Here is a 17,343-nt window from a genome sequence, read left to right as displayed (position 1 = left end):
GGCTACAAGAAATTGTTAGTAATCTGAAAATATGATCTTGGACTCACGAGAAAACCTGCAAAAAATGAAATTTAGATTATTAACAAAAATTTTCCTAAGGTCACAACACAAACGCCAAAATAGCTACGCAGACACTAAAACGTCTACGTAGACGTTGAAACAATATGTGCACAAACTACCATAACAAAAAGCGAGAAAGACTAAAAATTTTGAAAATTTGAATTTTTAACCTACAACTACGTAGACATTGATACTAAGCGTAGACGTTAAGCGTCTGTGCAGATGTCAAAACAAAGATTAAATGCAAAAAATAGTTAGTTGTAAATTTGAAAATTTGAAATTTGAAATTCAAATCTAGGCGGGATTTTCTAGGTTCGATGCAGACGTTGAACCAAAGCACATATGTTGACTATCTGCGCAAACGTTGATGCATCAAAAAACCCAAAAACTAGCCTAATTAAGTTAAGAAATTGCCAAAAGCAAAGACTAATCTAGAATTGTTTTGTTATTTCTAAGCCTTTATATTATTTTTGTGATTTTTAAGCTATAAAAGAAAGCAAAAAATGTAAAATTTGAGCTCTAAAACTAAGTGTCAAAAGACACTAGGCGTAGACGTCGAAGCAGATCAAAGACGTTGAAGAAGAACAACCTGCAAAAAAGCGGTTATTTTTTTTGGAATTGAAGCATAGATGTTGATCCTTAGTGAAGACATTGATTTGTAGGTGAAGACATTGTTCCAGAACCTACAAGCTAAAACTCACAAAAACTCAAAATTTTCAATTAGTAGTAGGGACGTGGGTCCCACCGGGCATGCCAAAATGAACCAAGGGAAAATCCACACAAGGGTAAATGGTTAGATTCAAATCAATTAAGCATAAAATACACAACCAAATACAATAAAAATCATTATACTTTCATGTGAAGTTCTCTTGTTCCTTAGATTGAGCCTTTGGTGAAGTGAAGTATGCGCCCCTCCTCCCTTTGATTGAATTGGCTCTTTGATAGGATTGTGGATTGCTCTCCACTACAACCAAATGCAATAAAAACCATTATACCTTCATGTGAAGCTCTCTTGTTCCTCAGATTGAGCCTTTGACAAAGTGAAGAATACGCCCCTCCTCCCTTTGATTGAATTGGCTCTTTGATAGGATTGTAGATTTCTCTCCACTACACAACAAGATTGATTAGATTGAATGATGAATATGGATGAGATGGATGAGTCAAAATTTTGGTATTATGAGGGTGTGATGGATGATTTTGGATCTCAGTGTATAGCATAAGATTAGATGAGAAGTGGATGAAGGGATGAAATGGACAACATAATAATATGATAAAAGTGGATGATTTGTGAGGAGATGATACTCCAATTTATAGATTTGAGAAGGCCAAAATGAAGGGACAAGATTGATTTGAGAATGAAAGAAAGAGTGGGAGAGGATTGAGAGGACAAGGTGTGGAGACCAAGAGATATGCCATAAAGACATTTCTTGTGTCCACACCCCTCAAGATACATGGGGAAAATCTTCCAAGTACATTGGGAAGAGAAAAAATAATATAAAATTCCTTGGGGAAGGGAGGAGGAATTACAAATTCCAAATTAAGAGATGTGTGGGAGGACTAAATGAGAAAAATAATTAAAAATTCTTTGGAAAAATGATGCATGGGGAGATTCAAAGAATTTGAATTTTTTTGAAAGGATCAAAGTGGGTAGTCATTATGGCAAAGAGTTGACTCATCTTTAATCAAGGTGATTAGGGATGTGCAAATGATAAATATGGGAGATTAGGTGGATTAATGAGAGATTAGAGTGCAAGTGAGAAAGTTAGGAGGTTGTGACATGAGGAGAGAGAATGAGTGGATGAATATAAAATTGAGGAATAATGATAAGCATGATTATGGAAGAATTAATTAGGATAGATGAAAATTAGAGAAAGTGATTTGTAGGAATCAGAGAATTAGCTTAGGTAATTGAAATTAATTAACTAAGTAGGGTTTAGAAGAAATAAATGATATTAGAAGAAAAAAGGGGAATAATCATTTTTGATAAATTAATTATGAGAGTTATAGTGATAAAATTAATTAAATTTGATTTAATTAATTTTAAGAAGAAAGGGATTCACACAATTAAATTAATTAATTATTTTGAGAGACTTAAATTAATTAAATATTAATTTAATCAATTTTAGGTGTCTACAATAAGATGTCATTGAGTGAATGATGAAATGTGTGAAAAAGTAAAACTTGAAGTAAATAGATGAAAGAGTGATTGTTAAGTTTAATTATTTATTACTTAAATGACTTAAGTCAAAATTGACACATCATAAAACATAACTAAAAACTACAAATCACTTTAAAAATCAAAATACATATTCTACTATTATGACAAAAAGTTACAATAAAAAATTGTTGAACTACAAAACACACTAAAATTCAAAATCAACCAACAAAATGATAAATTCAAGACTTTAAAAGTGGATGAAGTATTGAATACTAATTATTAAAACATACCTTTACAAATCGAAGCTCTGTAATCACTTTTACCAAATTTTTTTTAGCTGATTGACTTTCTAATACATATTATGTAAGAAATCATAGAGTAGACTTCCACAAAAATGGAAAGTGTTTAAAAGAAGGCAGAAATTCCCTGAGTTGGTGGAAACTGAGTTTAGTTAGGTTGAGAGTCGTTTTAATTGAAAACTTGGTTAGTTTGTTATTGGTAACAGTCTACACCAAAAACCGGAAGAAACGGATTACTGATTTGACAGGTATCAGGTAGTCTCAGGGTTATATACCAGTCCTCCATCGACGAAGCTTCAATATCATGGCGGTAACTCATGCCGATTTAGCCATTAGCCGGAGAGGCACAGCTCTCGGGAGCAAATTGCCCACATGCGTCTTCCTTCTCTGTGCATTATTAGGCCTCCTGGCATTTGTATTTGGCTTTGTTGCAGAGATCACCAGAACAGAGGTCTGCCATTTCCCCTTCCTTGATGTGCAATTTTAGTTAACTGATGAGATTTAGTGTAATTGAATTGATGAGATTTAGTGTAATTGAATTGATGGGTGTATGTGAAATTTACAGATAATATGGATTGAGCTTGAGGATAGAGGAATGAAGTGCATGTACAGTAATGATGGGTGGTCTCCTCTGGTGTCTGCTTTGAGTTCAATTCTGTCTCTGGGGATGGCTGTGGGCGTTGGCCAAGCCTATCTGTGGCTGGTCCTCTGCACTGCTAATGAAAATGATCAGTTTCGCCTTTTGACAGCTTGGACAGAATTTGATTCCAGGAATTACATATTGCTCCGGTGGCTCGCTGCTGGCTCCTTCTTGATTTCTTGGTAATTAGTCACAGTACCCAGTCTATTTGGAGGTCAATTGGCTCAAGTTATGGCTTCTGGTTTTTAATTTTAGAATGGGTATCTCAATGTTTAAACTGACCCTCATTTCTTATATATTTGGGCTTTTTTTATAGTAAATGAATTTATCTTTTCATTGTTGCAGATAATTTATTTTCAGATGGATTGATTTTAAAAGGGTTATAGAGTTTTTCCGTAGTAAATGGAAGGTCTTAGGTTCAAGTTTTGATTGATCTATGAAAAATTCAATATGATATCTGAATTCAATCAAGTTAGGAGCTCGAATATTTTGTAAAGTGACTTAAGAGGGTGTTGAAAATAAATCACACCTGAAAAAAAATAAACTAATTCTAAAAAAATCAATAACAAAGATTCTAGATTCAAATCCCTATTGATCCATGAAAAGTTCAATACTGGTCCCCTGAATTCGATAAAAGGATTAAGCCATTGAAAAACTCAGACAGGGGTGACAAATTTGAACTTCCATTCAGGATAAGTCCTAACCGCTGTTTGATTCTTAGCCTAGTTAAAAACTGATCCTAATCCAACAAACAATTAATTACCTGCCTTTAATCTCCTCTGTTTTTAGTCTAATATATAATTTATTTTGTCTGGTGGGAACATGATTTTAGGATATGTTTTCAGATTGATGGCTGTATTTTTCGATCAGTTCATGAAAAGTTTAATATGATATTAGAGTCAGGTCAAATTAGGAGTTCCGAATATTCTATTAAGTGGCTTAAAGGAGTGATAAAAATAAGTCACACCTGAATCAAAGATGAAATGATCTTAAAAGAACCAGTCAGTGATAGAACACTCAGTACTAAATTAAAGGTCCGAATCCTAGTTAATCCATGAAAAGTTCAACACTGATATCCTGAATTAGATTGAACGATTAAACCATTCTAAAACACTGACAATTACAACAAATTTTAACTTCTATTCAAATGTTATGCTTAATTAAAAGATCATATAAAACATAATCACAAAATTATAAGATCAATCCTAATGACTGTTTGATTTTTTTCTTTTTTAATCTAATCTTGTAATTTATTTGTCCATTGGGAACATGATTTCAGGATATGTTTTGGATTTGCGGCTGTGCTTCTGGCCGTGGGTATTGTGGTGGAAGCAGGGCATATAGAAAGATGGGGTGTGCCTAGAGATGATTGTAGAGCGGTGAGAGAAGGGGTCTTTGCAGCAGCAGGAGTGCTTGGATTGGTTTCATCTTCAATGGGCGTTGCATTCTATATCTGTGCAGTGCAGACCGAAAGATCACTGCAGGAAGAAGCAAGAATACGCACAGAGGTCCTGGAGGCCACTGCGGACTACACCCCTGCTTTCCCTGAACAATCCATGGAAGAACTTCCTCAATCCCAACCCAAGTGATCATTCTGTAAAAAGTGAAAGCTAGAATGCTTGCCGTTCTTCATATTAGTCAATGCAAATTAAGCCCAAAATTCAAAATGGATTTCATCGAATTTTTTTATTACAGTTTTATGGATTGATACCAGTTCGCCTTCGCTTATATCGGGGGCTTACGTAGTCAGTTACCTAAACTTTCTTTTATAATTCACCGTTCAAACGTTTCATTTCTTTTAGCTTTTTCTTGCATTCTTTAATTTTTTTTATTGAGATTATTTTTCGAAAAATAAAGCAAGAATTGAACAATCATGAAAAGAAAAAGTTCTCTAGTGACTTTATTTAAAACATTATACTTTAAAAAATTTATTCCAAAAAATTTTAGTTTTCATTCAAGGAGTAAAAGTAGATTACAAAAGATGTGAAATTTTGTAATATTTAGTAAAAGTTAAAATAAATATTAATTGAAGAATGATTAAAAAATAGCATAACATAAATAGACAAAAAAATGCATAGTAGAATAATATTAGTTAATGTTATTCTACTATAATAAAATATAGTAATAAGAGAAGATATTTATACCTCCGCTGAAGAGACTTCATTAAACATAACACCATCTTATTCTAACATGGGTATTATGGAGCTTCTAACATGTTTGAAGTGGAGAAGGTTCTCTCCAAGTTTTGGGGAAAAGGAGAGGGAGAGGGAGAGGGAGAGAGAGGGAGATTGGGAAAAATGAGAGGGAGATTGGGAAAAGGAGGGAGGGAGAGAGAGAGAGAGAGAGAGAGAGAGGGGGGGGAGGGAGGAAGATTGGGAGAGGGAGAGAGTTAGAAACAAAGAGAGAAGGGGATAGGAAGAGAGGGAGAGAGAGAGAGAGAGAGAGAGAGAGAGAGAGAGAGAGAGAGAGTAGGGGATAGGAAGAGAGGAGATTGGGAGAGGTGGGCGGAGATGGGAAGAATAGGAGAGAGAGAGAGAGAGAGAGAGAGAGAGAGAGAGAGAGAGAGAGAGAGAGAGATTGGGAAAAGGAGAGAGAAGGAGAGAGAGGGAGATTGGGAAAAGGAGAGAGAGAGAGAGAGAGAGAGAGAGAGAGAGAGAGAGAGAATAGGATAAGGAGAGGGGGAGGGAGGGAGATTGGGAAAAGGATAGGGGGAGAGGGAGAGAGAGAGTATGGTCAAGAGAGGGGGAGGGGGAGAGAAAGAGAGAGATGGGGGAGAGGGTGAGAATAGGATAGGAGGGGGAGAGAGAGAGAGAGAGAGAGAGAGAGAGAGAGAGAGAGAGAGAGAGCAGGAGAAGAAGGAGAGGGTGAGAGAAATGAGGTAGAGAGGTAACGGGAAGGAGAAAAGGGTGAGAGACTCGGCAACAAGAAGTGTGAGGGGGAGAGAGATGAGATAGAACTCAAGGAGGATAATTAGGGCTCAGAATAGACAGAGACAGTGATGGGGGAAGGAAGTCGAGAGAGAGGAAAAGAAGAGAGACATCCATGTATACAAACATATATACATATATCTATATAAATATATGTATATATAATTATAGATATGCATATATACATACATAAACGCATATTATATATGTATGTCTATACATGTGTAGTAAATGCTAAGTTTACAAGCATACATTATTATGTCTTCATAACTCGTATGAGTTTTGTGAAACACAAAATAATGATTTTAGTTCTACATAACCCATATGAGTTATGTAGAATTGTGAATAATACTTTTTGTTTTTCAAAACCCGTGCGGGTTTTGGCTTGGTAAGAGGGTTGGAAAACGACCCTAAGACTTGCAAGCCCATTTTCCCCCCATTTTTGTCCCTTTACACACTTTTTCATCTTCCAACATGATTTCTCAACTTTTTCGTCATCAGGTTTACAAATGATCAAGTGGGTATCTCTAAAATTACCACCATAATCTCACACGTCTTCTCAGTTTTCAGACCATACAAAATTTTCTATTTTTGGACAACATTAGCATAGTAAACTTTAATTTTCTTTACCATTGCCTTGACAGTCCTCATAGACATATGTCTACCATTTTATAAATAACTTTTGATATACTTGACCAAATTCAAAATAAATTACATATTATTGTTCTACACTAGATTATATACACTTTAAAAATAAATAAATTTACTATTGACAACCCCACCTCTACAATTTTAGCTTTTTAAATTGTGAGAAAATTTTACCTTCCAATATGTTATAAGAAATGATACTTCCTTCTATTTTTATTTTCAACACAATTTATATAGTACTAAAATTTGACTATACAACTCAATAAAATTTAACCTGTCACTTACATATGCAGGGAGTTTTAAGGGAGTACTTGTAACTTGTCTCTAAAATATAATATTATAATATAACTTTTTTTTTTTTGATGGAGGTCCAGACCTGCGAGCACGATAGCCCAGCAAGGGCATGAAGCCCACGAGCTGCCAACCCAACGAGAGCCTTCACAAAGTATTTTTTGTCACCCGATATGGGGGCATGAGCCAATACGATGAACCTCTTTGGTTAAGAGCCAAGGATTGAGGGGTATCCATTCCGTCAAATTCGCTCGAGGCACGATCCCGGCCTCATCCCTTATGATGTCGGAGCCATGCACTAAGCAAGACTTGATCCCTCGCGGGCTCATTTAGAACCATTCAACTTCACTAATAGACATCTTAATTTTGAAAACATCCCTAAATCTTTAAATAAATGAAAAACATGAAAAAAGTAAAAACTATAAGAAATTGGGCATGCATGCTTTTTATTTACATGCGTGAGTAATGTATTTTTTAAATTGGATATATTTTAATTTTGTTTCTTAAAACTTTTAAATTTGCATGCCCTTTACCTTTTCAAAGTTTTCGGCTTCTTGATGCAGAATAAATTTGTGCGCCTCTTTCGTGTTTCTTGCTATCTTTCATAAGTTCCTCTCTTTCATAATTAGGCTATACTTCAAATTTATGTTGAAATGGAAGACAAATACCAGACGCTGGCGATTTGGGAGGATTAGAGTGCAAGAAATGCAGCCGAGGCCATCGTAAGTTTTATTTTCATTTTACGCCATAACGATCGAGCTTCTTGTCAACAGTCAGTTTCTAGGAGGACAGAAAGCAGCCATGGTTCAAGAAACATCATCAGACAGCAGCTCTGATAAGGCAGATCGGCCTTCTGGAGAGCTTACACAGCCCAAAGATTATGAAAAGCTTCTCACCATTCTTTGGCCAGGCATTGAAATATCTGTTATGTTAGAGGCATACAAGAATTTTGACAGTGAGCTCTTGACTTCAATCCACAACAAAGCTCGCTTATACCTGACACATCCTCAAATTGGAAAAGTTTTGCTCATGCATGAAACTCCTGAACAGGATGACGAAGGTTCTCATGAAGCCACTGAATCTTTGGATGAACTTGTCCCGGTTAAGATCAAGGATTTGGAAATCGGGAAGTGGAATGAATATTGTGTGATTTATGGCGTACTGTGTGTTAAGCCCTTCAAATTTGGAAGAATCTACACTCTGCTGGAGGAGGTGGATACTGGTAATGCAGTGGCTCTTTCTATTGTTTCTTCCGATCCGTCATCTATTCATCAAGGGTTTGCAGGAGATAAATATCCTCAGGGTATGAAAATCGCTGTCAAGGAGCCTGTGCTTGTTCGATCGGAGGGTGGGATCGTATTCATTGTCCTTCGGAATTCCTGGTGCATTGAAGCTGTACACAGGCTTCCTGATCCACAAATCGATGAAAGAAAAATCAACGAGTGGATAATCAGGGGAAATGCTTCTTGGCAGGCAAAAGACTGGGAGAAATGTAGAAGATTTAATACCAAGACTCTACTCTGTGTTTCGAGAAGCGAGAATGAATATCCAAAAAATTTTCGTCTGTTGTACAATCAAAGATGGTCGGCAAATATTATGCTTGGCCGATACACCGAAGCGCTTCAAGATGCAGAATGGATATGCCGTAACAGCGGCCCTTCCGAAAGCAATGGAATCCAGTTCAAAATTCAGTCTCTTTTATCTGTCGGAAGATACAAGGACGCATTTCGTTTCTTTCAGATCTCATGTGCTTCCCTGAAAGAAAAGGAGCAGATCTTTACTCGAACTTACAGAAAATGGAGTTTAAAGTATGCATACGGTCATGAATTTGTACCGGATGGGGGTTTCATTGGGCCAGTGGAGATCAGAATGACAAGCAATGGAAGCGGCAGGGGTTTATTTGCAACAGAGGATGTTCAGACAGGTGAGACATTGTTGCTAAGCGAGCCTTTGGCAGTCTCTCGCAAGGCTTTGCAGGATCCCATTCGAAATGGCCTGATTCAAAATGTGAAAAATGCGCTGGTCTCAAATGGAGAAAAGACTCTGCAAATCTTTCTTTCCCATGGTAGCTGCAAGCAGATTCCGAATATGCTGGATTTCTTCCAAGAGAAGAGTCCGAAACCCTCAGAGAAGCTTCGTGAAAAATTAGCTGGGAAGGACGATGAAATTCGTCAAATAATAGAACGCATTGCGTTGGATGACAGGTCTCTTGATTTGATGACAGAAAAACAAGAGGATTCGGCGATGTGGAACCTTGTTCCAGAAAGACTGTATTATGGGGTATGGCTGCTTCCCTCCTTCATCAACCATTCCTGTGTGCCTAACGCTGCAAGAAAGACCGACAAAGAAATCATGTCGATCCATGCAACCAAGCGCATTCAAAAGGGGGAAGAGATCACCATTCCCTATTTTGAGGTTTTAGTCCCATTTCCTTATCGGCAAAAGTACTGCAAAGCCTTCGGCTTCGACTGTATCTGCAAGCGATGCGAGTTGGAGAAAAGATTTCTGGATTTTGAGTCGAAAGGATGCAAATCCAAGATAATTTATGACAACTACAGCAATGCGTGCAAATCCAAGATCCAAGACCGGCCTATTCAATTGGAGAAGCTTGTTAATCAAGTGGAAAAATATTTGTGTGTTTTGAGGCAGAGACAGAGCATTGAGCTGGGTGAAAATGGTGAAGCCTGGATTCGTTCCTCTTTCATGGCTACCTATTTGGCCCGTATTTCTTGCAGAAGAAAGAGAGTTGCAGTAAAGGCACCATCAAAAACAGAGGAGGAAACTTTATTTACAGTGGCACGGGCCATACGTGAAACTTGCCCTGGGGATGTTGATTATCTCACATTTTGCGAATCTCTCCGCTTCATATATTCAAATAAGCGCTTGTACACTGAATCGCGTTCGTCTATGGAGACGAAAATGGCACTTGTGGAATGTTCAGAATCTGCTGGCGAGCTCATGAAGGAGGCATTTCTTTCTGTATTTGCACAACAGTTGGAAGATTATGAAGGGCCTGATGGGACAGTCGTTGATGATAATTCCTAGTCATTAATTGTGAATAATGAAGATTTTCTTAGCCATTACCTGCAAATTCTACTTTTACCACACCGGTGGAAATTTTTGAGATAACAAGAAAGCACGAGTTGCAAAGACTAGTTGAAATGGTTTTAAGTTGTTAGTCTCCTTTCTAGTGTCTGTTATCACTCTTACGAAATTGTTCAAGTTTTATCTGTTTCTGTTTACGATGCGGTCTGACAGCAATTTCTGTTATAGAGATTCGCAGTCACTAAATTGAAAGTGGGAACATTCTGATTCTCAAATTAACTCAAATTTGCTATTGTCTTTATATAATTGTTTTGCATGCTTTTCCTTTTTGAATTTATTAAAACAAAAAATCATACACATTGAATTGAGTCTCGAGTCTGAACCAGGCCTGGAGTTGGTTACCCCAGCTTGTCATTTTGAAATTTTGATGACAGTTTGTTCTTTTACTGTCTTTCAATTTAAATTACATATATAGATGGTATGAACGTGTATTTAGATGTTATCATAATAAGTTATTCATCAGTATGATGAAGTTATTTAGGAATAAATTACAAAGGTAATTTTTTTTATAAAGTCATATTATTTTAATACACAAAATGGACAAATGAAATGACTTGAAAAAAATAAAAAATTTGGCACAGTCTCGGCTATTGGAGAATCTCCAACTGCCTGAAAAAACTCAAATATAGAAATTTAAAAGGACTGTCGAACAATAGATATGGTGCTGCCAAGACAGAGCTGTTACTTTTTGTAGTGGCCATAAATTCAAAAATGGAGACAGTAAATTAGTGGTTGCGCATGGAGATAAATGTTTGTAACTGTCGGACATAAATTCACTAGCATGGAATTCATACGTGCAGTATTCTCTTCCGAATGCTTTGCTAATAAATTGACCAAATGCTGAGCAATTCCATATGCAATTCTCTCTATTGTGAATGACGTGGTAGTTTTTGAGGGGTCTCGATGTATCTTCCATCACTTTTCTTCAATCTTCGCTTCTCTGAGCTTGTGACTTCGGTGGTTTTTGGCCTCTATTGCAGCATCGCCCTTTTGGGAAAAATAGCTAAAGTCTTGGTGCGCTTTTTCATTTTTCATGAAACCAGTAAAAACAAAGGATAACTCCAATGAATCTCGCAGCTTGAAAAATTGGCATGCAGAGTTGGTAGTACAGTGACGCTGTGGAATAGTGGGAAATAAAATCTGCCGAAGCCATTACTTCGTCAATATATCCCGTCTACATGATTTCTCCTCCCATATTTGGATCTAAACTTGTAATGGCTACAACCTACATTGCATGTAAATTGAAACTAGACGCTAGGATTAGTGAAGCGCATGAATGGTGTTCAGATGTTAGCTGCTCCATTTGAAGGAGTTAAGCCACATTTGAAGGGCCTACATATAATCGATGGTCTCTTCCAATAGCAAAACTAGAGTGTCCATACTGCACCCCCCAGGAATGTGACAACCATGCCAACAGTCTCAAGTGGGAGGTGAGATTGTCACTGGGAAGTATTTTGCATCTTCGTTATATCTGTCTCTGTTTCTGTCCAATTTTTTTTCTTGTGTTTTTGGGCGATTTTTAAATTATTTATACTATGGGCTTCAAAGACATGTAGTAGGCTTGGATTGTGATTATTTCAATTCACTTATTCTCTCATCCTACTTTAGCCTAAGTATGCCCTGTACTATTAAGGTTTTCACCAGGCCTTAACTAAATTTAGATTATTTATGTGCATGGCTAACAAGTTGCTTGCATTCTAGTTTGTGGACGATATGAGCTCTAAAAGTCTCATCCAGGAATTGAATTTGGGCACATCCTGCAATCATGGCACTCCATGAGACCACATCTCTTTGAGGCAGTCTGTCAAATGGTTCACAGACTTTCTCAGTTTGCATACATGTCTATGAGGGAAGTTGCAACTTTAATCTGTATGCTTTGATGTTTGTGTATGCCCTGTTTCAAAGCCCAATTTGGCACAAGCAAAGGTGATGAAGCCAAAAGTTGTTTAATTTAGGTTTACACTTAGCAATTGTATTTGCTTGAAAATTTCTAAAGCCTTTTCAACAAACCCATTTTGTGTGTATCCTACAAACAACGTAGTCCATGATAATACACCTATTTGAGGCATTTTGTTAAACGGGTCACTTGCCTTCTCTATACTCCCACATTCTTCCCTTTTGAAAAGAAGTAATTGAGAATACATATCTGCATCATTTTTTTTGGAAAAAACAGTTGAATTTTGAGTGAGAAATTTAGATGTGGGTATTACTGGGATTTGTTTTTCAAAAAGTTTTTGGCTTTGTTTTAGTGAATTATAGTGAGGTAGAGATCAAGATTTATGGGTTGTTCCTTTTGGGAGTTGCTTAAAATGCATTAGAGACTTTGGTTTTGTGGAATTGGTGTGGGTTATGGGGCAAATGTGGAACGGGAAATAATTAATTTATTCATATTTTAATATTTTAAAATTGTGAAAATGTTAGTTAATCTTTTCGTCGAGAGGCGATCTGCAATAGGACCAATCTTGTTTGTAAACAAAAAATCAATCCAAAACAAATTTGACATTCATTTTCCTGGCAGGATAGTTGGCATGATGGTGGCAAAGTAATGGTTTGTTCAGTTGAAACGCCTCTCTTAATGCACCCTGCAGTCACAATTTACGTTAGCCGCCAACTAAAGGAAAATATTATCGCCCAACCACCCAAGATGGAAAATCGCAGCATGAGTGTCATAAATGAAGTATTCCGTTGACAGAATAGTGGATCTAAAATAAGTAAGAAAATCAAGAGCAGCCATAATGGTAAATGCAACATTTTTTATTAATTTTGAAAGCCAAGAAATTGGAGCTTCCTGTTATAGCAGTAAAGAAACAATAGAATAAATGAAAAATACAAGGTGACTAATGTATGCGAAGGTATGGAAGGCATAATCTATCAAAACCATTATAGAAGAGTGCAATTAATATGTTAGAAGAGTGCCAAGGGGGTATTGCATCTTGAAAAGATTTCAACATTTCTTTTTAGTTTTTTTCCATTAAAGACTCAAAGAGAGACATTGTAGAAGAAGATGATGGCTTGGCACACTTTTTTCGTTTGGGGGAAGCATGAAGAAAAAGATGTCTAATAGAAAGATTTGGAAGCTATATTTCAACATATTACAATCTGTTTCACTGCAGAGGAGTAACTAATTGCTATGATTGCATGAAAACGTAACAGTTGCAGAGTTATTTTGCTATTTAGGGTTTGGAATTTTCCTCAAATGATAGGTACAACATGCACTTTAAAGAATTTTAAAGTTGTGAAATCAAGAATCACCATATAGAAGATATGGTGATTTATTTATTCATCATTTATGAATTTTGGGATGCTATGTGAGATTTCTATTAGAAAATGCTATATTTAAATGCATTTTCTTCTATCAATATGATGATTTATAAAGCATTTGTTTGGTTATTTTGATCTTCTTGCATAAGGCCTCTAATAACATATTTATAGTGAATCTTTTGATTGATGCAAGTATTTTCTTGCATAGCTCTCATTTGTCACATAGAAGGTAAAATAATTTATTCATTTTTATGAATGTTAAATATTTTGAAATTTGATATCTCTCGACGATTTTTACATAGATTTTTTAAAATATAGGTATACTAGTTCAATTTAAATTATATATATATAGATGGTATGAATGTGTATTTAGATGTTATCATAATAAGTTATTCATCAGTATGATGAAGTTATTTAGGAATAAATTACAAAGGTAATTTTTTTTATAAATTCATATTATTTTAATACACAAAATGGACAAATGAAATGACTTGATTCATTTGAAAGCAAAGTTATGAATGTTTATGGATTGATATGCATAAATTGTTATGGATTTTGACAATGCTGATAATTACAAAATAAAAGAATAAAATGAATAGCACAAAAGTGTCGTGGTAGCATAGTGAAGAGAGAATGAGAATTAATTATATCTATATTTAGTTTGTGGAGTGTATTAGAGGAGTAAACATGAAAGTAAATTATTAGGGAAGTTCTCATGGTGATAGTTGTGTGACAAACATCTAATAATTTTTCTCTTTTAATCTTTCTGGTGATGGAGTGCAATCCGTAACGTTATTAAAAAAACATAAATAGTTTTTTCTAAATCAAATCTTTATGCCAAATAATTTAATACATGTATTGTTATGTTTCCAAAGAAATTATTTTTTAATTATTAAATTAGATTAAGATTTAGTAGTACTAGCTTCCTACAACTGAACAAGTAAGGGTAAATGCAAATTCTTATTACCTTATGTTATGTGCACATGGGTCAAGTAAAAGCACAATATAAAGGTACAAAAGAATCTAGTGTATGTGTATATAGATTTTAAATAACTCAAAGTGCTAGCATTTGTAAATACACACAAGATTGGAGTGTAACAAATAAAAAGGAAACATAGTTTAACTTTATACATTAAAGATAAATAAAATGTGGTTGTATTACTTACAAGTTATAATCTAATAATAACGTTTCTTGATTATCTCTCTATAAATATAAATTATAAATTATATTGATATGAGGTACACATCAATATAAATAAAATAAAATTATAAAACAACCGATAACAATGACCACTTTAAGAGTCTATACATAAGAAGAAAATCTTAAATTTAGTATTACAATTAAAAATAAATTTCTAAATTGATAATAAAAAATAACTCATGATAATATCTATATAAAAACATTTAAAAAATTTCATTTATGCTCTATCTTTATTTAAACCAATATTTAATTCTATAAAAAATATTATAAAAAAATATAATATAGATTCTAATACTATATTATATTTTCTTATGATAGATTTTTAAATTCTAATAATTTTCAAAGTTTCATTTATAAAATTGTATATAAACATAGCAAGTCAAGCTATATGATCTCATATATTTTAAAATTATAAAATACAATGTTAAATTGAGATTGTTTCTTTATTTTTAATTTGTGTGTCTTAAATTTCAAATAGCTAAAATTGATCATATTATTTTAGATAATTGTTAAATTATATAATAAGTTAATTTGTTATTTTGTGGGTGTTTAGATATTAGTATTTTATTTTGAAAAATTAGTTTCAATGTATAATTCAAGTTTGATTTTGAAACATGTTATAGCTTTCTCTTTATTCCATGAGTTTACAAGTTGTATTTATGAATATGCAAAAGTTTAGTTGTTAATTTTTGGGTCCATTTTGTAAATTGCAAAACTAATCTTGTTAATCATGGAAATCATAAAGTTAAACTTGGACAAGAAATTGGTAAATTGAGGATTGAGATTGGCATCTTGAAATATGTATAAATGAGATCAAGCAAGGTTCAAGTTGTGTGCTTATTTTTAGAAATATATCATAGATGTACATTTGTCATTGCATAAAGGATAACTAAACTAATGTAAGCCCAAAATTAAGGGAAAATGTGGAAGCTATAAATTTTTCATCATTATAATTATTATACTTAATTTTATTATACATGAAATGAATTAAATGTATTGAGTATTTGATTTCTTTTATATACTATTTCACTTAGATTTAATATTTATTTCAAGTATTGTATTAATAGTGTTAATGATATTAGAATGATAGATTTAGAATTGATAAAATAGGGGATAGGTGTCATTAGCCACACAACACCAATATTAATTATAGTGTTGTCTATTGAACATCTTGTATTTCTTATTTTATCAATGTTTTTTATAACTAAACACTATGAGTTCTTATATTTTTTAATTTTTAATTGGTCAAAAGCTATTTATTTTAACAAGTCACATCAAAGAAACAACCAATAATATGGTGACACGAAAAGTGATTATTAATAAATATTTTGATGTAGATATTTCAATCTCAGTTAATGACGTTTTTGAACAATTCAATAGAGATAGAATTGTTATAACTACATCATTAATAACGTCTTAAACAATAAATTTTAACACTCCCATGAAAATATATTAAAATACATGAATATGAATCCTCTCTTCTAAAAGCAATAGAACATGTCCTTCTTCAAGTTACATAGAAATTTATTTTATTTAAAATGGAGATCTTTAGAAATCAGTGAATCAAAATATAGACACATCGAAACAATCTAAAGTTTAAATTGGCAAAGATAAAACCAATTATAAGGAAATAGTCACATAGATACCAATATTTATTATGGTGTCATCTATTTCACTATGAGTCCTCATATTTGTTTTTTGAATTGATTAAAAAGTATCCATTATCACAAGTCACATCAAAGAAACAACCAATCATACGGTGACACGAAAAGTGATTAGTAATAAATATTTTGATGTACATATTTCAATCTCACTTTATGATGTTTTGAACAATTCAATAGAGATAGAACTGTTATAACTACACCATTAATAATTTTTTAAACAATAACTTTTAACTTTTAACACTCCCATGAAAATATATTAAAATACATGAGTATGAATCCTTTCTTCCCATATCAATGAAACATGTCCCTCTTGAAGTTACATAGAATTTTTTTTTATTTAAAATGGAGATCTTTAGAAATCAGTGAACTAAAATATAGACATCTAAAAAATAGGAAGTTTAAATTGGAAAAAATAAAACCAATTATAAGGAAATAGCCACATAGACATCAACATTTATTATGGTGTCATCTATTTCATTATGAGTCCTCATATTTATTTTTTGAATTGGTAAAAAAGTATCCATTTTCACAAGTCACATCAAAGACACAATTAGTCATATGATGACACTTTTGAACAAATATTTTGAAGGACATATATCAAACCCACATAGTGACATTTTTGAACAATTCAATAAAAATAAAACTAATATAATCATCAACAAAATTCTAAATGATAACTTTTAATTTTAGCATTATGAAAACAAATTAAGATACATTACTACAATACTCTCTCCTAATATCATTACAACATGTGGACATAAAATAATTAAAATAAATAAATAAATAAATTAAATTAGACTTCTTCACAAATTAGTGAGCCAAAATATAGACACGTCTGAAAAATCCCAAGTTCAATCATGTGTAATGATGTTTTTGAACAATTTAATAAAGATAAAACCAAAGTAACTACATCATTAACAAAACCCTAAACAATAACTTGAAACAATAACAATTTAATAGGCATTGCCAAAAAAAAAAAAAAACAATTTAATACGCATGACTATGAATCCTCTCTCCTAATATCAATAAAACATATGAACATTAAAAAAAATTACATAAATTTTTTAATTTAAAATGAAGGTCTTGACA

General features: G+C 33.5%; 2 protein-coding genes across 2 annotated transcripts; both read left to right on the top strand.

Moving 5' to 3' along the window:
- Window positions 1–2,729: 2,729 nt before the first annotated feature.
- Window positions 2,730–4,846, top strand: LOC131054266 (uncharacterized). The gene is made up of 3 exons (XM_057988746.2): window positions 2,730–2,968; window positions 3,083–3,339; window positions 4,437–4,846. Exons 1-3 carry the CDS (start codon window positions 2,822–2,824, stop codon window positions 4,744–4,746), a joined length of 714 nt encoding a protein of 237 aa, XP_057844729.2. The 5' UTR covers window positions 2,730–2,821; the 3' UTR covers window positions 4,747–4,846.
- Window positions 4,847–7,824: 2,978 nt separating this feature from the next.
- LOC131054294 (uncharacterized) lies at window positions 7,825–10,068 on the top strand. The gene has a single exon (XM_057988770.2). The coding sequence runs from the start codon at window positions 7,825–7,827 to the stop codon at window positions 10,066–10,068; it is 2,244 nt and encodes a 747-aa protein (XP_057844753.2).
- The last annotated feature ends 7,275 nt before the right edge of the window (window positions 10,069–17,343 follow it).

The sequence above is a fragment of the Cryptomeria japonica genome, chromosome 2 (genome assembly GCF_030272615.1).
Source record: "Cryptomeria japonica chromosome 2, Sugi_1.0, whole genome shotgun sequence".
Lineage (NCBI taxonomy): Eukaryota > Viridiplantae > Streptophyta > Pinopsida > Cupressales > Cupressaceae > Cryptomeria > Cryptomeria japonica.
The sequence above is the reverse complement of the archived record's forward strand: the minus strand, read 5'-3'. Positions and strand labels throughout refer to the sequence as shown.